At 45.8% G+C, this 27,897-nt stretch overlaps 1 protein-coding gene across 2 annotated transcripts in view; it reads right to left on the reverse strand.

Annotated features, from left to right (window-relative positions):
* Positions 1–10,486: 10,486 nt before the first annotated feature.
* The window catches only part of EEF2K (eukaryotic elongation factor 2 kinase), a 72,192-nt gene continuing 54,781 nt past the window's right edge, over positions 10,487–27,897 (reverse strand). For both annotated transcript variants that reach the window (XM_077760515.1, XM_077760514.1), the window contains exons 11-18: positions 27,770–27,837; positions 24,337–24,414; positions 23,425–23,487; positions 21,942–22,076; positions 21,599–21,787; positions 16,958–17,082; positions 12,404–12,582; positions 10,487–10,644 (exon numbers count right to left, since the gene is read on the reverse strand). In XM_077760515.1, coding sequence (XP_077616641.1) covers positions 10,535–10,644; positions 12,404–12,582; positions 16,958–17,082; positions 21,599–21,787; positions 21,942–22,076; positions 23,425–23,487; positions 24,337–24,414; positions 27,770–27,837 — 947 coding nt within the window. In that variant the 3' untranslated portion in view covers positions 10,487–10,534. The remainder of the gene's footprint in view (positions 10,645–12,403; positions 12,583–16,957; positions 17,083–21,598; positions 21,788–21,941; positions 22,077–23,424; positions 23,488–24,336; positions 24,415–27,769; positions 27,838–27,897) is intronic.

Consider the following 27,897-nt stretch of genomic DNA (forward strand, 5'->3'; position numbering starts at 1 on the left):
CGCCTTGTATGGTAGGGGCTCAAATGAAGCTAGAGATATTTCTGACAGAACATTCTGGAGCAATTCACGTCTGTCCCTATTAGTACATCCTGGATGGGGGTATTTAACAGGGAGCTGCACAGATGCAGGTCAATTCTGAAAGGCAGAGCCCAGGGCCTCCGTCTGGGAGTTTCTTGCAGTCTCACAGCCCTACTACACAGCTGTCTGTGAGAATGAGGTGTGAAACTAATAAGCAGGAAAAGCAAAATGTTGCATCAGAACTCCTGGGCCCACAGAATCAGTCCCAGCAGCTTTAAGTAGGGAGATGGAGAGAAGGGCTGAAACCTAGACTATCCGTTGGTGTGCCTACTTCTCCGCCCCTGGTTAACGGGGCAGCTGGAGGGGAGAAGCACCACAGATCAAACACTACCCATTTAACCCCCACCCGCAAACTAGGGACTGTCAGGTGGAGGCTGGCTGTCTCTATATCATAAACCCTCAGCTGCGCGCAGTGAGGATGGGCATGGGGGCTCAGTTCTGGAACCCCTCCATTCTTCACTCTCTTGCTCCTATAAAAGGAAAATTATCCCAAATCTGGACTGAGACCAAACCTTTCTACACAAATCTCCTTCTGGAAAGAAAAGAAGATTCCTGATAAAATGCTTAAGCTTCTTCTTATGACATTCGATAGCATTCAGATTTGTACAGTGAAGCTAGCTTTCTACCCACCTAATTGACTCTCATCTGTCAGTCAAGAGCATAGTGAATGTTCAGTAAGACTGCACATTCTTTTTCTTTTCAATTTAATCATTCTTTTCCTATAGAATGTGTCTACCAGGATAGAGGCCAAAAGAGTGGTCACCTTGTGTGGGGTGGGGATGGAGTGGACGGGGGGGAGGGGGTATTGCTGCCTGGGAAGGGGCCCGAGGGAGCTTTCCGGAATGCTGTAAATGTCCAAAGTTCATCAAGTTGTACACTTCAGATTATGCAATTTACTCTATATAAGTGATACTGTATTAAGTACATTTTTTGAATATTTTCCTACTAAATATGAATCTTTGGACCCACTCTTGCATTCTTGCAGCACGATTGTAATGCAATTTTGACATAGGCTTGTCACAAAACCACCTGAAACTTTTCTTCAACACTCTCCTTTAATCTCCAAGGCCCTTTTCCTCTTCCTCGCTAAAGGGAATACTCTGTCTGGGTGGGAATTTGTTGTTTTTGCCTTCCCAGAATCCTTTCCCCCATTTTCTGGTTCCAATACTGTTCTTCCTTTGGGGAAATCTCCCTGTGGTCTCGGAGGAACAATCCATCACAGGGCTAAGTGGGCAGGCACAAGACCCAGTTGGATCAATCAGAGGCCTGAGCCTGGGAATCTGAATCTGGATACCAGAAGGTTTAGTTCAATAGCAGGGTGATAGACTGAACTTCCAAACGATCCGTTAACCTTCTGCTTCCTAGCTCTGCACACTCACCCGGGTACCTCCTTTTCTGACGCCTGATTCTTTTATTCTGTAACCTTCCCTTCTGTTAAAAGCTACTTCCTTCCCCCCAAATTGCTTCTTTGCTAAAGTTAGCCAGTGTAGAGTTAACTACCACCAAGGAACCCACATGATTACCCGGCCCTCCCCCAAAGGAACTTTGTTCTTGCAGAAGATGCACTTCAATCGTGTGCAGAGCATACACCCTTAGCCACGGTGCACGAGCACTTTTTTTTTTTCTGGAACAAATGCTTAATTGGAAGGAAAACTGGGACACAGGAGTGAACTAGGGCTCTCCCTGGTAAACTGGGGCATGTGGTAACCTTACCCCTTGGCCACTCATATGCCCACCTAAGTTGAGATGTCCTGTGTTGAGTCACATTACGCTGCAGGCTCTGCTGGTGGTGGCACCCTTCCTCAATTCCTTTAAATTTTTGTTTTGCAAACACACTCCTGGTGTCCTGGGAAGATGCTGGTAGTCAATAACAGCAGCAGCAGGTGGCATTGTTTATGTTTGAACTATTGGAACTATGACCAGATCTGATCTTCAAACTTTTACCTTTCCTTCTTTTATTTGTTTTTAATGTTTATTTCTTTGGGGGGGGGGGCAGAAAGAGAGGAAGAGAGAATCCCAAGCAGAGGGAGAGAGAAAATCCTGTTTTGGGGCTGGATCTCAGGAACCATGAGATCATGACCTGCGCGGAAATAAAAAATCTGATGCTCAACTGATTGGGCTACACAGCTGTACACAACTTTCTTTCCTGATTAACTAAAACATTCTTGGCAAATGCTTTTGCAACATGACCCCTTTAAGCCTATTTTTCCTCATCTGTGAAATGGTCATAATACTGACATTTGTTGCAGAGTTAGAGATAACTGTATATGCGCAGCCCAAAGTCTGACATACTGTATATCGTTTCTAAGACTTGTTATTCACATTTTAATATCTCTACAATTGACCTGCATCCTATGATCTTTAGCAGATGGTTTATTTTCAGTGTTTCTTTTCTTACTGAGTCATAAAGTAATGGTATATCTTAAGATCAATGGTGTCGTAGATTCAATAAAACATAGTAGATGTTCAATATAGTTAATTACTATAGTGAGTTTTTAACTTGGCAAATTTAATTTAGTGTTTTTAACTTATTGGATATTCTATTTTAAATATTTATTTTTGAGAGAGAGAGAGCCAGTGCAAGCGGGGAAGGAGCAGAGAGAGAGGGGGACACAGAATCTGAAACAGGCTCCAGACTCTGAGCTGTCAGCAGACCCAATGTGGGATCTGACCGTGAGATCATGACCTGAACCGAAGTTGGACGTTTAACTGACTGACCCACCCAGGTGCCTCTATTTTAAATGTTTTATTTATTTTGAGAGAGAGGAGAGCAGGGGATGGAGAGAGAGAGAATCCCAAGCAGGCTCTGTGATCTCAGCACAGAGCCCTACTCGGGCTTGATCCCACAAACCATTTGATCATTATCTGAGCTGATATCAAGAGTCAGATGCTCAACCAACTGAGCCACCCAGGTGCCCCAACTTAGTGGGTATTTTAAATTCTTTAATCAAAGAAGTGGATGTGTATATCAATTCTATAAAGCTTGTTATCAAAACCAGCTGTTTGCCTGCCTGTCCCTTCCACTCCAGGTAACCACTTTCAACTTTTGGCTGATTCTTCTGATGTTTATTTCCGAATGTCTAAACAACATACTATATTGTCTCCTCCCACCCCATTTTAGGCATTCCTGACTGGTTTCCTACCAGTCACGAATAAGGTAAGAACTGAACTCTAACCATCCCTAATTCCATGATCACAAATATTCCCTGACCCCAGCCCTCCAAATATTCATATTATATTTTCATTTGTGCAGTAATTAGTAAAATGCCACGCACTAAGCTCAAGCTTAGCTATACACTCAACTGTTATTTTTCCTGTTCTGGAAAAACTTTATAGTTAACAACCACCCTATGAAAAATATATCTAGTTTCTATGGGTTCGTACCTAACTCAACTTCAGCTTGTCTATCCTTGCCACACATATAAAGTATTCTACTGCTTCAGCTTCTTGAAGACATTTCTCCCATAGCCCTTTGTCAAGCCTGTAAACTTTTTTTTTATTTTAGCAAACCCTATTCCCAGCGTGGGGCTGGAATTCAGGACCTCTGACATCAAGAGTTGCATGTTCTGGGGCACCTGGGTGGTTCAGTAGGTTGAGTGGTGGACTTTGGCTCAGGTCATGATCTCGTGGTTTGTGGGTTGGAGCCCTGTGTTGGGCTCCGTACTGACAACTGGAGCCTGGAGCCTGCTTCACATTCGGTGTCTCCCTCTCTCTCTTGCTAGCTCTCAAAAATTAACAAACATTAGAAGAAAAATTTTTTAAAAGAAAGATTTGCATGTTCTACTGACTGAGCAGGCCAAGTGCCCCCACAGTGTTGTAAACTTTAAGTTTAGGGCAAACCCACCATGTTGGGGTTATCCTACACGGTTGAGGGTCTGATTTTGCCTCAATACGGCACCGGACCCCATGCACTTCTTGTTATTCCCACACACACTAGCCTTCCTTTGAGGGAGCAAATCCTCCAGTGTCTTCTGGAGAAAGAGTACATCAAAGATTCATTTTTTTGAAAATTTATAGGTCTGAAAATGCCTTTATTCTACCCTTATACTTGATTGATAGTTTGGGCATGTGAGTGTAGGTTAAGAGCAATTTCTCCAGAATTTAGAAGGCATCATCCTCCAACTTCCTATGTTACTGTTAAGATGATGTCTGATGTCCTTCTGATTCTCGAGCCTTTGTATGAAACTGGTTCTTTCTCTCTGGAAGCTTCCAGGATCCTCTGTCGTCGGTGTTCTGAAATTTCACGAAGATGAATCTTGGCATAGGTCTAATTTTATCCATTGTGTTAGGTAGTGATGGGCCCTGTTATTCTGGAAAACACACGTCCTTCAGTTCTGAAAACTATTTTTTTTTTTTGAAAATTATTCTTGATTTTTTGAAAAGATGCTTTCCCCTCTACTTTCTCAAACTCCTAATTCAGGCCCCTAGACTTTTTAAAAAAATTTCTTTTAAGTCTATTACACTTCTTTTTTCTAACAGGTACTACTTAATATTAAGGGCTCCAATTCTCTAGAATTTAGTTTATAATTGAGAAAGCTGAAAATGCACATTAAGTCAGAAAGAAGAAGTGTGTAGGGAGGAAAACAAGTGGATGCTTCAAATGGTACAAAAAAACCCAAACCAAACAAACAAAAAACCAGATCCGGTCCTAACCAGACTTAATGAGTTCCCTCTGGTGATCTGAAACACTTATAAGTACGTCAAGGTGGAAGAAACCAAACCTCTCTGGAAGGTTCCTTTGCTTACTGCTAAAGGATTGGTATGCTGGTAGGACTGAGTTCACTCCCTTAAATTTTATTTTTGTTTTCTTAAAGTTTATTTCTTTTGAGAGAGAGACTAGGAACACATGCGAGCGGGGGAGAGAGAGAAGGAGAGGGTGAGATTCCTAAGCAGGCTCCACACCATCAATGCAAAGCCCTATTCAGGGGTCAAACTCACAAACTGTGAGATCGCGACCTGAGCTGAAATCAAGAGTCAGATGCTTAACCAACTGAGCCACCCAGGCACCCCTCACTTTTTTAAATTTTAATCAACACATGGCAAATATAATTGAGTAAAAGTGACAACTATATTTATATTCAATTTCCATTTTTTATTAAGTGTTTTTTAATGTTTCTTTTTGAGGGATAGAGACAGAGCACAAGCATGGGAGAGGCAGAGAGGGAGAGAGATAGGGAGACAGAATCCAAAGCAGGCTCTAGGCTGCCTGGCACAGCTGACTGAGCCTCCCTGGTGCCCTGCAAGTTTAATTTCTATTAAAAGCCTATGTGAAAATCTCATCAATGAAATTAAGATCTTAGAATTCTGGTCCCAAATTTTAAATGGACAAGGAAAAGATCACTAAAAAACTATCCATACAGGGGCACCTGGCTTAAAAATCTTAAAAAGAAAACAAAAAACTATGTGTAATCTTGGGCTGTCCTTAGCTAATTTCTCCACAAAGCAAAGTAATGACAATTTTAAGTGTTCCATTGGGGAACTGTTGTACAGCTCACCTTGTCTGTTCCTCTGACTTCTAGTATTTTCTCTCACATTTTCCATCTTCCACCTCCTGGGAGATCCCCATTACTTTCCAGCTCTTTTATTAAATTACTCATGTCTGTAAGAGTACGCTCAATTTCCAAAATTACTCATGTCCAAAAGAGTACGCTCTTTTGTTGTGTGAATTTTTAGAAGTGCATCTGTTCTTTCTATGGACGCAGTATCTTTTTCAAGTTTTTATTTTTAAAGTAATCTCTACACCCCAGGGCTTGAACCCACAACTCTGAGATTAAGAGTTGCACACTCCACTTACTGAGGCAGCCAGGCACCCCTGCAATATCTTATCTAAGGAAATTAATAATAGTTTTTTGTTTCTTAAGGTTTCCTTCTTCCTGCATTTTGTTTCCTCCAAGATGGTTTGTTCTGGTGTCTTTTCTATGAAATGTTTATGGATTCTTACATACGGATCTTTGGCTGGCTATTCCTGTGGATGTGGATGGGGCTTCGTGGCTAAGGCCTCTCCCGTGAGGTGCTCCCTCTGGCCTGCTTCATTAGGAGGAAGTATCTAGAAGTAGTTCATTTCAGATTCCCTAGAGATTTCTCCAATTATCTGCCTTCTTTTATTTTTTTATTCACTGTTTTTTTTATTTTATTACAAATAGTTTATTGTCAAGTTGTCGTTTTTTTCCCCCCCCAATTATCTGCCTTCTGCCAGGAGTGTAAGTCAGCAGCCAGCATCTGGAAGCATAGTGGGGAAAAGGTGGCTGGTGAAGCCTCTACCTCCAATATGGAAACTTCCACTTAACCCTCTTTTCTGTAGAGAACCAGACACTCCTGTACCCGGCATCACAGGCTTCTGCGGGGTGATGGACAGGCAGCGAGCTGGCTATGCAGGGGAGGTGAGCTGGTCTAGCAGTTTGATACTTTAAGTCTTTCAACTGACTCTCTATTTTAGCCCCATTTTATTTCCCCTTCCCCCTTCCAGAGGTTCCTGGTGCCAATTTCTCAGCCCTTGGGGGCGGCTGCGTTCTCAATGCTCATCCGTTATAGTCTCTGCTTTTCAGACTCATCGGCTTATGACATTTAAAAAATCTCTTTCCTGGGGGACCTGGGGGGGTTCAGTCAATTGAGCATCCAACTTTGGCTCAAGTCATGGTCTCCCAGTTTGGGGATTCAAGCCCCACATGGGGCTTGGGGCTGTCAACACAGAGCCTGCTTTGAATCCTCAGTCCCCCTCTCTCTACCCCTTCCCCACTTGCAGTCTCTCTCAAATAAATAAAACATTAAAAAAATTTTAAAAAGAAAGAAAATCTCTTTCTTGTCATTTTGGTGGGGACTGATGAGCAAATGGGCCTGTGTGACTTCAACTTTTATGCATGAGTTCAAATTTCTTTTTTTTTTTTTTCTGAGAGAGAGAGAGACAGCGTGAGCAGGGGAGGGTCAGAGACAGAGGGAGTCACAGACTGAAACAGGCTCCAGGCTCTGAGCTGGCAGTCAGCACAGAGCCCGATGCGGGGCTCAAACCCACGAACCGCGAGATCATGACCTAAGCGAAAGTCGGACGCTTAACCGACTAAGCCACCCAGGCGCCCCGAGGTTCACATACTTTAAAACAAAAGGACAGAATATGGGCCAAATCTAAAATATGGACACATTTTTAAAAAATAAATTAGAATTTATTAGAAATATTAAAAATCAGGAGGCCTTGCATTGACAAATCCAGTTTCAGCAGCTATAGAAAAATTGGAAAAGGGGGCAACATTGGGCCCACACTTCCCATGGTGATGATCATTTGGAGCTGTATCACAGCTGCTCTTTTGAGATGGGGCCTGAGCCCTCCAGGCAGCTACTTCATCCCTTGTTACTAGGAGACATTTGAATTTGAGACAGGAAAGAAACCACTTTATTTGAAGAGACAAAACGGAACTTAATACATACGCAAAAGTAAATTTATAACACAAGCTACTTCTCTGGGTTCTACCCAGTGTCCACCTGGGCTAGGTTAAATGGTTACCTTGAGACTAGAAACATGAGTAACAGGCACCAATCCACACAGAGACTGCATATTTTGTCTCCCTCTCCCCCGACACAAGTCGCATATACCTTTGTAAACATTTGATTTGTAAATCATGTCTAGTACTGCAGCCAAATGTGCTGAGATAAAAGGAAAAGAAATCACTAAAACAGGAACAAGGGTAATTTACCTGGCTTGGTTCCCCAAGTTTGCATTTGATGATAAATTCCCACAGTGCCTCAGCTGAGGGGAAGGGAAGGGATATTCAGATGCACTGGGGTTTGGCATTTTTTTTCCTTCTAACATCCATAAAGCCTGCTTAAACAAATGAACAAACAAAACTACAGCAAAACTGAAAGGGATATTACATTATAGTCTAATTTTAAATTTCATTCCCAGGATCCTCTAAATAACAAGTAGCTTTCAAATCCTAGCTGCCACTAGCTGCCAACCAGCCAGGTCCACTGTGAGTCTACCATTCAGAACCCTGGTTTCTTCTGTCTATGGTTAAAGATACGGGATTATGTCACAGACTCTGAGAATCTCCTGGACCTTCACTTGCTTCTTGCACTTCAAGATGCTCTCTGATGACTTCCCAATTGGGCTGGAATGTCCTGGGGTACTTTGTCTTTTGTTTTTGCATGCCCAGAATTTATTGGGGGGGGGAGCCCTAACCAGCTTTAGAAGGCACAAAACTAGGTTTTGAAGGTGGAATAAGTACTCTTACTGGCTCAGAAGGATCTTAGCATCTTGCATATCATTTCACTCTCACTGGTGTTTAATAAGCATATACTTAGTTATATATCCAGGCCATTCCAGCCTTCTGGAAGAGAAGCTGGCTAAGTTAAGGCCATAGAAGTGGGTGGGTGGAAGTGGAGGGGTGGCAGTTCAAGCCAATTCAGAAGACAAATCATTAACTGGTTGGAAGAATCAGAGCCGCAGATCAGGTGCTGTGACTAGGCCTGGCTCTCCATTTGCTCACACATTTACTGGGGCCTGTTCTATGTCAATGACCTGTGTTTTTGAGCACTGAAAGTTGAAAACTTGAGATAGCTTTTGCCTTCAGGGCATATTGTAGTTAACTCTCAGTCAAGGATTAGTGCCAGCGTGGGCAAACTACTACCCAGGTAGGCTATTTTTGTAAATAAAGTTTTACTGGAACATCAGCCAAGCTCATTCATTTAGGTATTGTTCATAGGTGTTTCTTCACTACAGCAGGGCTGAGTACTTACAACAGAGACCATATGACCTACAAAGCCTAAAGTATTTACTATCTGGCCCTTTAACGGAGGTTAAGAGACAAGTCACATTAAAGTTGCTTTTCCCTTACATTCACCATATGCAATTTAACTCTATGCACTGGTTTAAAACACACAAACAAAAACCCTAATGCAAGCCAACTTCTTGATCTGGTGCAAATAGGGAAAAAAAGGGTGAATAATCCCAACTTGTTAAGGGAAGCTGGTTGTGGTGTATCCATACACAAAAATGAGGGATGCTGTAATTTATAGGTAGTTTAAAGGATTTTGTCATTCTGAGTCTGCTTAATTTTCTCCCTTAGGGCACACTCTGAACTTTCGAACCGATGGCCGCACAGGTTCCCAACTCCACAGCTCTTAACAGTACTGTGTTGAAAGACCTGTTTCAATGGACAGATAAGAATGGTTTGTATGTCACATTCTGCTTTTTTATTTTTATGTTTCCATTTTTAAACATAGGAAGAGAGGCTGCTTTAGCACTTGAGCTTGATCAAAGCAGTGTGTTTTCTTTGCTATTTCATACACCAATTGAAATCAGACTGATATCAAATCTTATTCCTTTTAAAGGGAAAGCTCATTAAAGACAGAGAGCCATAGCCTGGCCCTGGGGAAACTACTGGAATTAATGAGTGTTTATAGTTCTTGCCCTCTCATTCTCAAACATCTGAGATAAATCTCAAGGGGCTGCTGCTGAAATAGTACAGCTGCAATTTACAAGAAAACGAGCCTAGCTTCAAGCAGAAAATGCCAAGGACAGGGCCTGGGGAACAGATTCTACATACAAACGTCAGACGCTAAGAAAACACAGAGGAACACTGTACACAGATGCTTCAGGTATGCCGTTGATGCTGCCTCTGAGATGCGGAGTCTGTATCCTCTCAGAAAAAAGTTCCAAATTGCTGACCTTAAAAGGTCAGTAAAAGGTTTGAGGCGCACCCTCTCCCACACTAGCTGATGGAGAAGTCAGAGGTAGTAAATGTGTGCATACAAAATCAAACCTGTTTTATAAAGCCCACTCTAGAAAGCATGCTGAAAAATGGAATTTGGCTGTATTCCAGAAACTCAGTTGCATTTGGGAAGGAAATTAAAAGAGAAGCCAATGACCAGCGTGCAGGCCTTCGCCCACAGCAGAAGAGGCCCTGGATACTGTGTAATCTCACATCCACAGAACAACGCTATGTGTGCGTCCAAATACTTTGAAATAAGGCTTTGCACTAAGTCGTGATAAGTCACACCCCGTGGAAAGTAGATGTGCAGCTCTACCTCCCCCATCACAACTCAGGAAACAAGTTCTGTGAGCCGGAGATTTCATTTCAGTACAGCCTGAAAAAGCTGGTGAGCAAAGCCCAAAGCGCTAACAGTTTTCATTCATGGCAGCAAAAAGCACTTTATTAAATCTCATGACCAAAAAAGAAAAAAAAAAGAAGCAGCTCAACACGATAGGTTGGTTCCTTAGGCTGCTTTCTCAGTCCCCACTCCCTAAAATGCTGCCCTAAGGGACAGCTGTAGTGTCTCTGCTAATAACAAAGACATTTTCAAGAGTCAAAAAATGAAATACAAAAGTTGATTTATAATACACTAAAAATACTTGCCCCTTTCCCCACCCCCACCCTCTCCAAAAAACTAAATAATGTCTCCCCCCTCCCCTCCCTGCGCTTAGCCCTTTTGCTTGGGATTGGCCAGCAGTGATTTTCCTGGGAAGCTATTCCTCCATCTGGGCCCAGGCCTCCTCCGCCTTCTGGTAGTACTGGTTGGCCAGCCGGCCCTTCATGGCTTCCATTGCTGCCTCTGCTGCCTGGGTATACAAGTCACCTGAAGGAGAGCAAAGTGGGGCACAAAAAGGTGAACCACCTGTTGTTTTTGCCAGGCCTATGACCCAGACCCCTCCCTGGGAATAGTACCCTAAGATTTCTTTAAGAACCCAAACTACTTCTTCTCCCCTCACCCTGCATGAGAACTGGGTAGGCAGGTGATTCAAGCCCGGCCAACCAAAGCACCCTCCCCATTCCCACCAGGTCTTAGGGACCTAAACATAGCCAATCAGACATCCAGACTTAGGCACAGCCAATCAGAATAAACCATCTCAATGAGCTCAGTGACTGGCTTAGGGGTGGGTGGGTGATTCCATTTGAGCCAATGAGAATCAGGCTGAGGATTTTTACAGGCCTAATTAGGGAAAGCATGAAAGCAGAAGAAATAAAGTAGAAGAAATAAAGATAATAAACAGCTTCATGTCAGTTCTGAAGAGATTTTTGTTTCCAAGAAAATTTGTGCAAAGTGTACAAAAAGACTTGGTTTTCAGAGATTTTTGGATTTAGAAATTTCAAATAAGGGATTATCGAATTGCATTATTTGCTTAGTTTTTTTTTTTTAAGTTTATTTATTTTGAGAGACAGAGAGAGAACGGGGAGAGGCAGAGAGAGAGGGAGAGAAAGAACCCCAAGTAGGCTCCACACTGTCAGTGCAGGGCCCAGTGGGAGGCTTGAACCCACAACTGGTGAGATGATGACCTGAGATGAAATCAAGAGCCAGAGGCCTAACCAGCTGAGTCACCCAGACACCTCTTATTTGCTCTGTTTTTTAACACAATCTTAAAAAAACTTTAAACTTTTAAATAGAGTCTCAACCTATGAAATCAGGAGTTCAGTATGTTTATTATATAACAGAAAAAAAAATACATATATAACACGCACATCAACTGATGAATGGATAAACAAAATGTGGTGTATCTGTATGGAATATGATTTGGTAATAAAAAGGAATGACATACTGATAACTGCCACAACGTGGATGAGCTTTGAAAACAAGCTGCTAAGTGAAAGAAGCCAGATACAAAAGGCCACATACTGTATGATTACATTTATATGAAACATCCAAAATAGATAAATCCATGAAGACAGAGAATAGGTTAGTGGTAGCCAGGAATGGAGGGAGTCACTGCTAACAGGTACCTGGTTTCTTTCTGATGTGCTGGAAATGTTCTGGAATTAGATAGTGGTGATGGTTGTACAACATGATGAATATACTAAAAACCACTGAACCGTACACTTAAAAATGGTGAATTTTGTTGTGATGAAAATGTCAGTGCAATTTTTAAAACTGCAAAAATAGCAAACTGCTAATATATAGCCATTAAAATAAAAATGGTCATTTGTATCCCAGTTCCACAAAGCCCCTTCCTAAGCCAGCACCGTATGGGTATCCAGCCTGCCATGCAGGGCTGGTACGTCCCTCCAATGAAAGAAGAGACTAAAAGAAGAGACTGTCTTGGGGCGCCTGGGTGGCTCAGTTGGTTAAGCGTCTGATTCCTGATTTTGGCTCAGGTCATAATCTCGCGATCCATGGGATCAAATTCTGCATCAGACTCTGCACTGACGGCTTGGGATTCTCTCTCTCCTTCTCTCTCTGCCCCTCCTCCGCTCTTGCTCTCTTTCTCTCAAAATAAATAAATAAAAATTTTTTGAAAAGAAGAGATTCAGCCTTGCATTTGCTATAATTCCCACTGAGACAGGAATTATATCCCTCCCCATCTACCCCGTCCCACACCAGGGGCAGGTCCGCCAGGCCCTACCTGATCTCTGCGGGTCCTTCTCCAGCCCACAGCCGCCGGTAAACAGCATCTCAGCCTCCCTGGCCAGTAGCGTATATCGAGGCTCATCTTGCATCCCATCGTACTCTCCGCCCTCATCGCAGTCTGTCATCTCGAGGGCAGTGTTGTACCAGTGCAGAGCCTCTGGCCAGTCTCGGGATCTTCCAGGACATATAAAGGAAAAATCGGATGTTACCATGGCCATGGGCAGAGGAAGGAGACTCATCAGCAGGAGAGGCAAGTCAGGGATCCCAGAGGGGCCGCCAACTATAATTCATGACTCACGGTAACCAGTGCTACCACGTCTAAGGGGTGTCATTCACATTGTAGGTTTAGGTATTAAGACAGTAGTCAAGTAGCTTTCCTTAGCAAAACTGGTATATTACACAGGGCACCTGGGTGGCTCAGTTGGTTAAGCATCTGACTCTTGATATGGCTAGCTCAGGTCATGATCTCACAGGTCATGATGTCAAAGGTCGAGATCAAGACCTGAGCTGGGTTTTGCGCAGACAACAAGGAGCCTCCTTGGGATTCTCTCTCTACCTCTCTGTTCCTCCCCCACTCACTTGCATAGCACTCTCTCAAAATAAATAAACATTTTTAAAAATTGGTATACATATTACACACTTTTCTAACAGATGATGTAAAGTATCCTGAGGAAGGGGGCATTTTTCTAGTTTGTACAAAATCACACTATGGGCTAGCATTAGCCGTGGCTTGTATCCCAGCCAATCTGCCCTGACTCGAGTAGGAGAGGAGGTGGATGGAGGACCCTTTACTAAGGCCTCCAGAACCACCCAAGCTAGAAACAATCACTCAGCCCCATCTTACCATCTGCCTGTGCCAGCCAGCTCTGGCTCTCCTCCAGCACAACACAGGGCTCTCCCCAGAATAACCAGCTTCTCTCTCTGGCTCTGCCCCTCCACCCTCAACTCCTCCTCCCTACTACAAATGGCCAAACCACCAAGGGCATATATAGGTTCCAACCAAATCTGAACAACATGAAATACAGAGCCAACAGGGCAGCGGGCTCTTTCTTGGGGTGTACTAACTGCACATTATGAAGCATGTGAGTAACTATTTATAGCACATCAGGAAAGAGCAAAGAGAGATACAGATAAGAAAGTCTATGGGTCTTGTGAAATGTGCCAGGAAGAACAGCTACAATGATTTGCTGGCCTCTCTTCTGAGGCCCTACCCGACCTGGCTCCACCCCTATCTCAGAGCCCATTAACCTCGCCACCCCGCAGACTGGCTGAGCCACTTTCTCTTCCCTGAACATGCCAGACTCTGTCTGTTTTTCAGCTTTTGCACCTGCTGCTCCCTCTGCTTGGAGCGTTCTTTCTTCAAGTCTTCCCATACCTGGCTCCTCATCCCCCCGACCTCAGCTCAGATGTCACCTCTTTGGAGACACCATTCCCAAACACTCTTTCCTACGATGACCTCGATCATATAATTCCACAATTCTCCTGCTGACTTACTCACTTGCTTATTATGGCTTCCCACGGCTAGAACATAAGCTCCAAGAAAGCAGGGACTTTGTTCAGTCCACTGCTGCAGTCCCAGGACCCGGCAAATAGCTCAGCCTCCCTAAATGTCTGGTCAATGAATTAATGTAGACAAGTGGCTGGCTGGGATGGTGTTTAGGAGATAACACTGATTCCATTTTATTTCACAAAAAGGGGAAATCATTTGAAAATTCTTGGTGACATACCTGACAAACTAGGGTTTGAACAGTGGACTGGAAGCAACTAAGCTACATCATCTCACTCTTCCTCAGCTTTGATGCTCCCTGGTCCAGAAAGGCAAAGCAGAATTGCCCCCAAAAGCATTCAACAGGAAAGAGGAAACAGGCCTAATCTCTCCCTGCCTGCTCCCCACCCCGGCCTCACATCCAGAGGTTAGGATGCCTACCTTGCCTTGAAATCTCCAATGACTTTTCCTTCCCATATTAAATGGTAACTTCTGGGGCACCTGGGTGGCTCAGTTGGTTAAGCATCCAACTCTTGATTTTTTGGCTCAGGTCATAATCTCACAGTTCATGGGTTTGAGTCCTGTATTGGGCTCTGCACTGATAGCATGGATCCTTCATGAGATTCTCTCTCCCTCTCTCTACCCCTGCTTACACTCTCTTCTGTACTCTCTGTCCCTCTCAAAAGAAACATTTTTTTAAAAATGGTAACTTTTAAGAAGACTGAAACCCCTTACATGCAAATGTGGGCCTACATGGGCCCTGCCTTACCCAGAGCTGGCCCTTAATTAACACTCTCTGAATGGAAGAGGCTGGAACTGCTTGGAATGAGGAAGAAGAATAAGAAAATGACTATAGCAGAAGCTATAAAAGCAAATGTTGATAGATTTAACTATATAAATATAAAAAACCAGTTGGCCCAAACCCAGTAATAATGGTCACTGTGGGACATATGCCATCCCCTCCTTACACTGATGACCACCATCTTCAAAAAGAATTTTTTTAAAAAAGAAGCATATGCCTCAGAGTTGATAGCCTCAATATTTAAAAATTCTTACAAATCAGGGGCACCTGGGTGGCTCAGTGGGTTAAGCATCCAACTTCAGCTCAGGCCATGATCACACATCTCATGGGTTTAAGCCCCACGTCGGGCTCTGGGCTGACAGTTTGGAGCCTGGATCCTATTTTGGATTCTGTGTCTCTTTCTCTCAATGCCCCTCCCCTACTCCTGCCCTGTCTGTCTCTGTTCCTCAAAAATTAATAAATATGAAAAAAAAAAAAGTTTTTTTAAATTCTTGCAAATCAGTACAGCAAATTATCATCTCAAATAAAAAAGTAAATAAAAGGCATGAAGAGAAAATACACAAAGATATCTTAAGGACCTCAGGTACAAATATCCAATGCCCAGCTCTAGCCCCCTCCCACCGTGCAATCAATGGGCACTGTATACATTGGCATTTGGCCTGATATAAGCATGTCATGTCATGTCTTTTTTTGTTTTTTAACCTCTCTCTATGCCTATATAGTTCTGAATCCACTGAGAAGCAGGCCAGTACATAGTACACTGGAGCAGAGGGGACAAGACCCAAGATTTGGTTCTGCCACTTACTAGCTATCTGACCTTGGGCAAATCTCTTCATTTCTCAGAAATTCAGTTTACTCATCTGTACAATGGGACTAAAAAACCCTCCCCTGTGTGTCAGAGAGAAGTATTGGTTAATACATTCAAACAACTACTAAGCCAGGCCCTGCGCTAAGTGCTGGGATTACAGAGATGCTGGAGACTCGATTCTTGCTCTCAGTGAGATAAAATCACAGATATGAAGGTACAGTCCAAAGAGAAGGATGTGATTGTTACACAGTAACAATAATATGATAAAGCTTTGAACTTTATATAAAATATATATAAATATAAAATAATAAAGTTTTGGACTACATGATATGTAGTAGAGGTGGGATGTACATATCTAGACATTTAAGACACTGAGAGCTTGAGTACGCGGCCACAGTCCTGACCTTCCTTAAACCCAGGGAGGGAAGATGAGATCTTGAGCCAAAGAGGAAGAAACTTCTAGGCTGTTCCAATCCTGTAGATTTAGACAATCAAAGTGCCCACCCTGTTCCCGTCCAGAAAGCCACGGGCTTCTGAGGACAGCAGGGGCAGCTGAGATCCAGGGAAGTCAGAGGCTGAGCAAAGGGTCCCATTATGAGTTGAATTCCCCCAAACGATCTCCACTGTTGGGACTTCTGGGACTTCCCTCTGGCTAAGCCAAGGAGTGGGGATGAAGCTGGGCCACCCACCCTTCCTCCCAGGGCAGAAACCAGTCTTGGCCCCTCAGTCTGAGGGACAGCTGGGAGCTGCTGGCACCTGCAGAGGGAGAGCCTTCGGGAGACTCAGAGCCGCTCTGGAAACCCACACCAGGCCCGAATCTCCGCGGGAGCTTGCTTCCTTCCCTCCTCGCCCTCTCAGAAGTGAAAAATAACACAAACAAAAGCAGAAAAAGGAGGGGCGCCTGGGTGGCTCAGTCGGTTAAGCGTCTGACTTTGGCTCGGGTCATGATCTCACAGTTCGTGGGTTCGAGCCCCACATCGGGCTCTGTGCTGACAGCTCGGAGCCTGGAGCCTGTTTCACATTCTGTGTCTCCCTCTCTCTATGACCCTCCTCTGCTCATGCTGTCTTTCTCTCTAAGAAATAAATAAAACATTTAAAAAAAAAAAAAAAAAAGCAGAAAGAGGAAACAAAAGTCACCCATAATCCTAACATCTAGGAACAACCACTCTGGTCTCAAAGCCAATCTTTTCACAGAACGGCTGGGCTGTCCAGCTTTATCTGCCAGGCTCAGGGAGGATTACAGGCGTCCTGTCCACGAACCCTCACGCAACCACCCTGGAATGCAGGTTATATAATTACCCCCATTTCACACAATGAAGACACGGAGATCACTCGTCCATAAGGAAATGACTTGCCCACAGTAGGGGACGCGGTTCCGTGCTGATCCTGAAGGCGAAGCCCCCACCTGAGGCCCAGACTCCCACCAGCTCCACCTGAGCGACAGCCACAGTACCTGTCTGGGCTGAGGTTCTGGCCAGTGTCAAAAGCCCGAGCCACCAGGATCATGGACTGTCTGTCGCCGGCTTCCGCTGCCTTCAGTAAGTAATCGAATCCTTTGGCTCCGTTCTCTTCTGTTTCCTGTCAATACGAACCAAAGAGGGGGAGAGAAATGGAAATGAGGCAGGCAGGAGTGAAGGTTAACCCACTCTTGCTCACTGTTCTGAATCTGCTCTGATTCCTCCAGAGAGCCACATCATCCCCTGCCTCCAATAGGGCTCCTTGCTTCCGTTATAAGGAGTTTTTACTCTGGGGCCTCTGGGTAGCTCAGTCGGTTAAGCATCCCTACTCTTGATTTCAGCTCAGGTTATGATCTCATGGTTTGTGGATTCAAGCCCCACATCGGGCTCTGCACTGACAGTGCCTGGAGTCTGCTTGGGGATTCTGTCTCTCCCTCTTTCTCTGCTCCTTCCCGGCTCTCTCTCCTCTCTCTCAAAAATAATAAACATTTTTAAAAAGTTTTTATTTTTATTTAAAAAGTTTTTTTAAACTTTTCTTTTTACTTAAAACCTTTTTGGGGCGCTTGGGTGGCTCAGTTGGTTAAGCATCTGATTTCGGATCAGGTCATGATCTCACAGTTTGTGGGTTCAAGCCCCGCTTCGGGCTCTGTGCTGACAGCTAGCTCAGAGCCTGGAGCCTGTTTCAGATTCTGTATCTTTCTCTCTCTCTGACCCTCCCCTGCTCATGCTGTCTCTCTCTCTCAGAAATAAATAAAAAATATTTAAAAAAGAGTTTTTAATAGCTCTATTGAGATATACTTCATATACCATACAATTCATCCAAGTAAAGCACTCAATTCAGTGGGTTTTAGTATATTCACAGAATGTGCAACCATATCCATTATAAATTTCAGAATATCTTCATCAGCCCAAAAAGAAGCCAAAACACCATACCCCTTCACTGTCACTTCCCAACTGCCCCGCCCCACCCAGCCCTGAGTAACCAGTAGCCTACCCTCAGTCTCTAGAGATTTCTCTATTCTGGACCCTTTACAGAAACGCAATCATACACTATGTGGACTACTGTGACTTGCTTGTTTAACTTCACATAAAGGTTTTAATATATTGGTGCTTTGTTCTTTTTATCACAAATAGCATTCCATTGTATGGATAGATCACATTTTATTCACCAGTTGGTGGATGTTTGGGTTGTTTCCACCTTTTGGCTGAATAATGAATAATATTGCTATGAACATCTGTTACAAGTTTTCAGGTGGATGAGTGTTCTTATTCTCTTGGGTAGATACCTAGGAGCGGAATTGTGAGTCACATATAACTCCCGCTTAGCCTTTAGAGGGGCTATGGTGGCTGCACCATTTTCCCACCAATGGTGCATATTCCCACCTGCTTCCATTCTGCTCCCCCAACATCCATCCCATAGTAGCAGCTAGAGGGATGCTTTTAAAGACCAAGTCAGGTCACACCACTCTATCAAAGCTGCCCATGGCTTCTTATCCCCACTCAGAGACGAATCCAAAGCTCTCATATCAGCCCACGAGGCTGTTCTCAACTGCCAGGCTTCAAGAAGTATGGGAGGGGAGGTCACCTGGGTGGCTCAGTCGTTTAAGCATCTGCCTCTTGATCTTGGCTCAGGTCATGATGTCACAGTTCTTGTGATCAAGCCCCTGCCTCAGGCTCTGCGCTAACAGTGTGGAGCCTGCTTGAGATTCTCTCTTTCTTTCTTTCTTCCCCTCTCCTGCTCATGCTCTTTTTCTTTCAGAATAAGTTAAAAAACTTAAAAAAACAAAAAAAAAGGAGAATAGCAGGGACCACCAGCTGTCTCCATATCCATTCTCCTCTGCCATATTTTTGCTGGCACATGGTTGACTAGCTAAAGGCTACGTTTCTCAGCCTCCCCTGAAGCCAGAACTGTGTCCCAATACAAGATGCCTCTCCAGTCACTCTCAATCACATTCCCTGGTATTTTCTCCTCAGCACAGTAGAACAATGCTTGGCTTAGGAAGTGCTCAATAAAGGGTAGTTATTTTTAATTCTGTTGGCAAGATTTTTATTTGTTAATTATTATTTGTACTATATCCTTCCCCACTTGAAAAGTTTGCTCCATAAGAGCAGGAAACTGGATAGTGCCCAGAGGGTTGGAGACTCTCAAAAAGCATGTGCTAAATTGATACATGTCTTAGCAAGAAAACAAACAAAAGTCTCAAAGAAGGGGGCATTGGAGAAAGTGGGTGATGGTGTTTCTAGAGCACGTCGCGGCTTCTCAGGCTACACACCCATCATTTCTTTTGCTAAGTCATAAGCCTGCTGGGCCACAGCTCACTTCCTCCCTGCCTGCCTGTCCTAACCGCATTCACAGCTCTGTCCATCCACACTCCTGCTAGGGAACGCTGCCAGAGCCTATCCTCTCGAGAAAGGCCTTTGAGAGGCTTACAGGTGAGGGAGGAATCTGAGGTGGCTTGTAAATCCCTTTACAAAGCTGCCAGAGTGTGTGGTTTGTGTAAATGCTTTGTGTAAACAGCCCGAAGTCACAAGATCTCCTCCAGTCCTGGCCCCTCACCACTCGGCCAGGCTCTGGGATTACTTTATTCAAGGCTCAAATCCTTCTGAGCGTCCTCTCTGGACACAGAGTGTCAGGCTCTGTGGCAGATGCTGGGGGAACAGGCCAAAGGCAGCACTATGCTGGAGCTGGCTCTCTGGGCTCATGAGAACCGACCATGAAATTATCAGGAATTTTGCAAGCTGACTGTAAAACACAGTCATCATGAAAAATTATAAACTTACAGTTACATGAGTTATATTAAAAACAAAGGCAACAAATCTCAGAACTCATGACTTTCTAGTTATTTTAACTACGATGTACTGTTGCCTATATTCTTCAGATTATTTACGTCTATTTCTGGGTTCCTCAACCATGCACTACTGACATTTTGGACTAGATAATTCTCTGCTGTGAGGGCTGTCCTGTGTATGGTAGGAAGTTGAATAGCATCCCTGACCTCCACACACTAGATGCCAATTGCACCCCCAATACTTTGACTACCAAAAATGTCTCCAGATATTGTCAAGCGTCCCCTGGAGAAGGAATGGCAGAAAGACTGGCTGAGAACCACTGGTTTCTTGAATCTGTATGATGGAAATACTATATAATTGTGTGCTACCATAACCTTCGTTCCAAATCCAGGTTCAGTGATGATATATTGGTGCCTTGAAATTGGCCACACTAGGCGCATTTACATCACAGAAAGTGGAAAGTAGTACAGATCAGAGGGAGTTTTTTTGTTTCTTTAAAAATAAAAATTTTTTGGGTTGCACTGTCTCTCTCAAAAATAAATAAAAACATTAAGATAAATAAATAATTAAAAAAAATTTTTAACGTTTATTTTTTGAGAGATAGGGAGACAGAGCATGAGTGGCGGAGGGGCAGAGAGCGAGGGAGACACAGAATCTAAAGCAGACTCCAGGCTCCAAGCTGTCAGCACAGAATCTGACATGGGTCTCGAACTCACCAAATATGAGATCATGACCTCAGCTGAAGATGGATGCTCAACCAATTGAGACACCCAGACACCCGTTTTTTAGTTTTTGGGTTTTTTTTAAAGTAGGCTCTACGTCCAACACAGGACTTTGAATGCCCAACATAGGGCTTGAACTCATTACCCTGAGATCAAGAATCTCATGTTGTACTGACTAAGCCAGCCAGGCACCCCACTACAGATCAGACTTTGATTATTCTTTTTGATGGTCTTGATGGAAACCAAGGGATGGAGAAAATATAAATAATGCAGATTAAACTTACAAGCGTGCATGTCTATAACCATTACGTTGTGACTAGCACAGGAAATTGAAGAAATTTTTCAGTCTTTTTTTTAAGTTTATTCTGAGAGAGAGTGAGCAGGGGAGGGGCAGAGAGAGGGGGAGTGAGACAGAGAGAGAGAGAGAGAGAGAAAGAAAGAGAGAGAGAGAGAATCCCAAGCAGGCTCCACATTGTCAGTGCAAAGCCCCATGTGGGGCTTGAATCCATGAACCTGAGATCATGACCTGAGCTGAAACCAAGAGTTGGACGCTTAACCAAGTAACTAAACCACCCAGGCGTCCCCGTTTTTCAGTATTTAAAACCATGATCTGAGTCAGCAAAGAAGTTGCTCACATCAGTGGCAAATGAAGTTCCACTCTGACCATCCTGTCACCTCTGCTCCCTCTGCCTGGACGGCTCACTTTCCACACTCTGCCTGGCTGACTCCCACTCAGCTTTCAGGCCTAACTCAGAGGTCACCCCATTCATCCGTTCCACAAATGCACGTTGAGTATGTACTGTGCGTCGGGCTCTGTTCTCACCACCAGGGGTACAGCCAGAACCAGCTATCAGGAAGCCTCCACCGAGCCCATGAAACCCCCTCCGGGCCTTTCCCATCTGCTTCCACCACTACCTTCCGCTCCCGTCAAGCCATGTCCTAATTGCCTGGAATCACGACTGTCACCTTGCACTCGTTCCCCAGTAGCACGGCCCAGTCCTACCAGTTTCAGCTACCCTGGCAGTGCCTGGCCCCAGACCAGGGTATGCACAAGCCCACAGGATGGGGGGGACGATGACCGAGCCGCCACCCCCCACCCATGGCTGGGTCCCTGCCGCCCCTCACCTTCAGAGAGACATCAGCCAGGATGTGGTGGGGCAGCTGCAAGCACATGAGCCCCAGGGCCACGATGGCCTCCAGCTCGCCCAGGTCGGCCGCGTGCTCCAGGTGGAAGACGGCCGACTCACGGTCCCAGGCCTCGTCCTTCTCGCAGAAGCGCCCGCCCTCGTGGTAGCGCACCATGGCCAGATGCACCTGCCACACAGACTTGGCTGTTGGCCCAGCTGCCTGGGCAGAAGCACCCCAGGGCCGCCCAGCCAGCCTGCAGGAGGAAGCGATGAGCGGAGCAGAGGCGTGAGCTGGGCTCTGGGTCAGCGGGAAAAGGGCTCTGAAGCAGGCATCACCATACCTTCCCCAGAATGGACTTCCCGATTTTCCTCTCAAGGTCCAGAGCATTAAGCCTTTGCACTTCCAGGGCCACAGCAGAAGGCCTGGGCAGGTGGAGGCGGGAGGGGTTGAGGAGATTCCACTTGTCCACGCACACCTGGAGGAGGGAACCGGGCACGGCGGCTTATAGGCGAGGGAATGAGAGCGGGGCTAGGGACGCAGGCACCATCACCAGCCGTCAGCTGCTTCCACTGCACCAGCCTGGCTGGCCAGACGCAGGGGGCGAACCCTCAAGGTGTCAAATTTTCTTGGACAAACATGGCTCCATTTCTAATCCCTCAAATCCTGCCCATTGACGCGCACTGAGGGAACCTTATAGCACCAAGACACAAAGGCCAGCGGAACGCACTGCAGCAGTTCAAAGTCGGGTTTATCAAGCAGGGTTTGGTTGGGGAGGCTGGACCATAAGCTGCCTCTGTGGCCAGTGACCCACATGATGGGCCAGAAAAGTCTGACTTCAGACCCTGCAGCAAATCCAGTTGGCTTTGCTCTGTGCATCAACAGGGTTCTTTGGGGAATGGGTTTGGAAAACACATCATGTTCCAGCTTACAGACACCCTCTTCTAAAGATCCTTGTGGGACCGAGCCAGGCAGCTGCGTGCACATGTGTGCGCTAAACATCCTGCAATGCACGGGGCACCCCCCACGACAAAGAAGGGCCCAGCCCAGAGTGTCAAAGGCACCACGGTTGAACAACCCTGCTCTCTACCTTGCTGAGACCTTGCACCGCTGGTAAGTAAACACCAAGTGGTGAAGGCTTTGTGTTCTGGACGGAGCGAGAGTTGAGCCTACTGGGGCAATCAGGGAAGGCTCCCACAGGAGGTGCCACAGGGGGCCAGTCTGGGGGAGCAGGCAGGTTTTGAGATGTGACCGTAGTAGGAGGAAGGACCTGACAAATGGGAGACTCGCAATGGCTAGAAGGTGAGCGGTTCAAAGTGTATTTCTGGTTCAGCTAGAGCAAAGGTTCCCGAGGGCTGGTCTTCCCACATCTGCCTGATGATAATGAGCTCCTGAGATGCTTGTTAGAAACACTAATCGGGTGACCTGGGGAAGCTGCTGAAGAGCCATGCTGTCTCATATGTAAAATGGGGATGAATAACATTAGCCTGTCTCATTGGGTGGCTGTGAGTAAATGAACGAATTCTCTGAAGCACTTTCATGGACATTACTTTACCATGTGAGCTGTGGCCCTTACAGCCCCCTCCCACCCCCGCCCCAGGATGAGCTATCCTGCTCTTCTCTATTCCTCTCTGCAGATCCCGCAGTGTCCCACCCAAGCCGGGGGCTCAAAAAGTATTTGCCAAGGGGACTGGCTCCTTTGCAAAATCTTCCTTTAGCTGGTGTGTGAGGCACCTGGGCAGGTGGTAGTGACACTGGGGAGGAGAAACAAGGGCTGACAAAGGTAAAGCATGTGGTCACGACAAGGCTGCCTCGGGGCGCATTACCCGTCCGGAGCTGCCCAGGCTGTCTTCATCCGACTCGTACCTCCGGTTACCGTTTGAGTGGCCCTGAGGGAGGTGGAGGGTAGAGTGAGCCAAAGAGCAGTTCCCAAGAACTGGTCCTGCCCTCCCCAGGGGACCCTCTTCCAGGGGACTCTCCTCCTAGGGAACAGGCTCAGCACCCCCAGGAGACCCTCCTCCCAAGGGACCCTTCTCCCAAGGGACAGGTCTGGCCTCTAGGAGGGGCAGCTAGAACTTGTGCCAAGAAGAGAGGATGCTGGGTAACAGGAAGGACCAATTTGCTGGTGTGCCCACAGCCTTCCTCTCACCCTCCCTGTGTGCACGGATGGAAATGACTCAAAGGCACAGGATCATGGCAGATAAGCACCAAGAAAAGCTCCTTCCTCTTACCAAAGCTCCCATAACAGGTCTTCACTTGCAGTCACAAAGCTGAGACCAAAGTGCTCCCAGCACGACTGGTGTGGATGCTCAGATTCAACTCTGGCACATGGTAAAACCTCTAAGTGGCGACACTGCCTGAGCCCCCCACCCCAGTGTCCTCCGGTGCACTTCCCAGGGAGGCCAGAACACCACACATCGAGCTGCGCCCTTCCGCTCACACCATTCCAGCTTATTACCCAGCACCCTGAGCTTCCAGCTCTCTCCTAAGAGTTGTCAGCCATTTTCAGTCTTATTTAATGGCCCATACTTGTCCCCTTACTAAACTTGCTGGTCCACATTACCCTGTTTTACCTTCTGCCCTGCCTTTATTTTTATCTGAAATGATCTTGTGTATCGGTTTACCTAATGTGTTCTCACTACCCACTCACATTCCTCCCCACCTTTCCATTCCCTTGGACAATGAGGCAACAGAACACTCTGGTCTCATTTCCCTGGTGGTGGGGGGGGGGGCCTTACATGTTCTCGGGGTTCTGGGTCATCCAGCTCACCCCGCTTCTCACTGGGGTATCCGCTGTCCCCACTGTTCTCAGAGTCCTGTGAAGAGAAGATGGCCCTAGGGTCTCAGTGGTCCTCTGAGTGGTGGTTACTTCTGGACATCCCAGCCATCTGCTATCTCTCCTTTGTCCTATCACTTCAATTAACACCCCCTTCCCTCTGTGCTTGCTGACTGGGTGACTAGGAAACAGTACAAACTAATGGCAAAGAGCTTGGGCTCTGAAGCCAGACTGCCTGGGCTCCCGTCTGAGCCTTGACTTGCCAGCTGGGATCCTGGACAGCGATTTCCTTTGCCACGGGGATTCAGGATAGGACCTACACTGAAGGGCTATGAGGAAGAAGTGAGGTGTTACTCAGAGTATGGACCACAGGAAGTCCTATTATTAAGAGGGACTCACAGGCAGAAAAACAAAGGCTGGTTTATGAGATAGGACTCATGGACACAAATGTAGCACCGAGTGCAGTATTTACTACAATGAAGCTCTCTGCCAAAACCGGGCATATTTTTTATTCTTCTAGATAACTCAGAATCTCTAAACTTCAGTCATTTGTCTACCAGTGTCCAGTTCTGGCCATCTCTGCATGTCACCTGCATCGCTGTTCAGCTCATACTTTTGTTTCCTTCTTTGTTCTAATTAGAATTTCAAACACACTGCTAAGAACGGAGAGTACTAAGGGGCACCTGGGTGGTTCAGCTGGGTAAGCTTCTGATTCTTGATTTCAGCTCAGGTCATGATTTCACAGTTCATGAGTTTTGAGCCTGCGCTGGGCTCTGTGCTGACACTGCAGAGCCTGCTCCTGCTTGGGATTCTCTCTCCCCCTCTCTCTCTCTGCTCTCTCTTTCTCTCAAAATAAATAAATAAATTTAAAAAAAATATAAAGCAACAGAGAATACTGAAATGAACTCCTGAGCACCTATTACCTGGCTCTGTCTTAGTTAGGTCTTAATTATTTCAGTTTTAATTAAAAAAATTTTTTTTAATTTAAAAATTTTAATTTTAGGTATATAGAGAGTGAGTGAGTGGGGAGAGGGGCAGATGGGTAGAGAAAGAATCTTAAGCAGGCTCCAAGCTCAGCGCAGAGCCCATGGGGCTTGATCCCACAATCCTGGGATGATGACATGAGCCGAAATCAAGAGTCATCTCCCCTCAACTGACTGAGCCACCCAGGTGTGCCTGAATCTTTTGTTTTTTTAAAGATTTTTTCAAAAATTTGTTTTTGAGAGGGGCACCTGGGTGGCTCAGTCAGTTGAGCGTCTGACTTTGGCTCAGGTCATGATCTCATAGTTCATGAGTTCGAGTCTCACGTTGGGCTCTGTGCTGACAGCTCGGAGGCTGGAGCCTGCTTCAAATTCTGTTTCTCCCTCTCTCTCTGCTCCTTCCCCACTCACACTCTGTCTCTCTCTCAAAAATAAATAAACATTTAAAAAAAAAATCTGTTTTTGAGAGACTGAGTGGAGGAGGGGCAGAGAGAGAGGGAGGCACAGAATCTGAAGCAGGCTCCAGGCTCTGAGCTGTCAGCGCAGGGCCCGATGGGGAGCTAACTCATGAACCAACAAATCATGACCCGAGCTGAAGTTGGAAGATTAACCAACAGAGCCACCCAAGTGCCCCTGAATCTTTTATTTTTAAAAGAAAACATCACTTGGGGTGCCTGGGTGGCTCAGTCAGTTGAGTGTCCAACTTTGGCTCAGGTCATGATCTTATGGTTTGTGAGTTGGAACCCTGCATCAGGCTCTGTGCTGACAGCTCACAGCCTGGAGCCTATTTCTGATTCTGTGCCTCCCTCCCTCTCTGCCCCTCCCTAGTTCATGCTCTGTCTCTCTCTCTCTCAAAAATAAAAAACATTAAAAAGAAAATTAAAAAGGGGCACCTGGGGGGTGCCTGGGTGGCTCAGTCGGTTAAGCGTCCTTCAGCTCAGGGCATGATCTCACGGTTCGTGGGTTCAAGCCCCGCGTCGGGCTNTCTGTGCTGACAGCTCACAGCCTGGAGCCTATTTCTGATTCTGTGCCTCCCTCCCTCTCTGCCCCTCCCTAGCTCATGCTCTGTCTCTCTCTCTCTCAAAAATAAAAAACATTAAAAAGAAAATTAAAAAGGGGCACCTGGGGGGTGCCTGGGTGGCTCAGTCGGTTAAGCGTCCTTCAGCTCAGGGCATGATCTCANTAACCATTATTGAAAAATCTAGACCTCTTGTGTGCTCTTGCGTGTCCCTCCCTACTTTATTTCCTTCCTGCTCCAGGTAAACAACTTTTGTGAATTAATACTTATTATTTCTCTATATATAAACCATTTTATTTTAAATAAATATATCTTTAAAAGAAGGCTGGTATCGCAAGCACAAATGTGAAACCTGGATCACTGTCCTAGACAGACGGGAGCCATGCAAACATATACAACGGAATCCTTGGCCTCTGGTGTGGCCAGGGATCCCTCCACCCCGAGGAGCTATATATCCTGAAAAGGCTCTGCCCTTGTTTCTAGAAGCCCTGTGGACTTCTCTTCTACCTCCCCTTATTATCAGGCACAGAGCCTGATGTGGGGCTTGAACTCATGAACTGTGAGATCATGACTTGAGTTGAAGCTGGATGCCCAACCAACTAAGCCACTCAGGCACCCCACACGTTTATTTATTTTTGAGAGAGAGAGAGAGAGAGAGAGAGAGGGAGAGGGAGGGAGGGAGGGGGAGGGGGAGAGGGAGAGAGGGAGGGAGGGAGGAGGAGAGGGAGAGACAGTGTAAACACGGGAGGACAGAGAGAGAGGGAGACACAGAATCTGAAGCAGGCTCCAGGCTCTGAGCTATCAGCACAAAACCCCATGCAGGCTGTTGAGGCTTAGAGTAGCAAACTCTTGAAACAGTGTCTTATGCTTATTTTTTTCCTTCCACTCAAAAACTCTGAAAAGCAGTCAAGAGTGATCTTTAACTTTGGGGGCAATCCCAAGGTGCAGCTTAAAGTACACTTGAGGTCTGGGCAAAGGCGACATCTCTGCAAAGTCTGTTCTTAAAATTCCTGTGAGTTTTTGACACTGTAATATGCTGCCTGAATGCAAATGCAGTGCCTTCAGATTCCGTGGTGTCACCCAGGAAGCCTGTCCTGTTTATCCAACCCGAGGGCATCACGCTGGACTGTGTTATAAGTCACTGTCTGAAACCCAGGACAGCTGTCCACATGCATGTGGCCAAACCACACCAGGGCTGAGCTCGCTCAGCATCTGCCAGAAGGTTGCACTGTTTCCAGTTTGGATTCCCTCTTCTCCTACCGTCTCCGGAAACTGCAATGGATCCAGCTCTTCTCAGAGGACACCACTGCCCTGGGCAGGAGGCTGAGAGTCATCCGCACTCTGCTGTGGCCCCTGGTAGTGCCCGGAGCAGACCAGGAGATCCCTCTCCCACTTACCCGGTGGTTGTCCAGATGGTCATGGTCTCGGGGTACCATGTTGTCAAGGTCACCGAACACAGGCCAATCTGGGCAGGAGAAAACAGAGATAACATACTGGCTCTACCATTGGAACTGTTCAAGAGACC

The sequence above is a fragment of the Crocuta crocuta genome, unplaced genomic scaffold, assembly GCF_008692635.1.
Source record: "Crocuta crocuta isolate KB4526 unplaced genomic scaffold, BGI_CrCroc_1.0 scaffold73, whole genome shotgun sequence".
Classification (NCBI taxonomy): domain Eukaryota; kingdom Metazoa; phylum Chordata; class Mammalia; order Carnivora; family Hyaenidae; genus Crocuta; species Crocuta crocuta.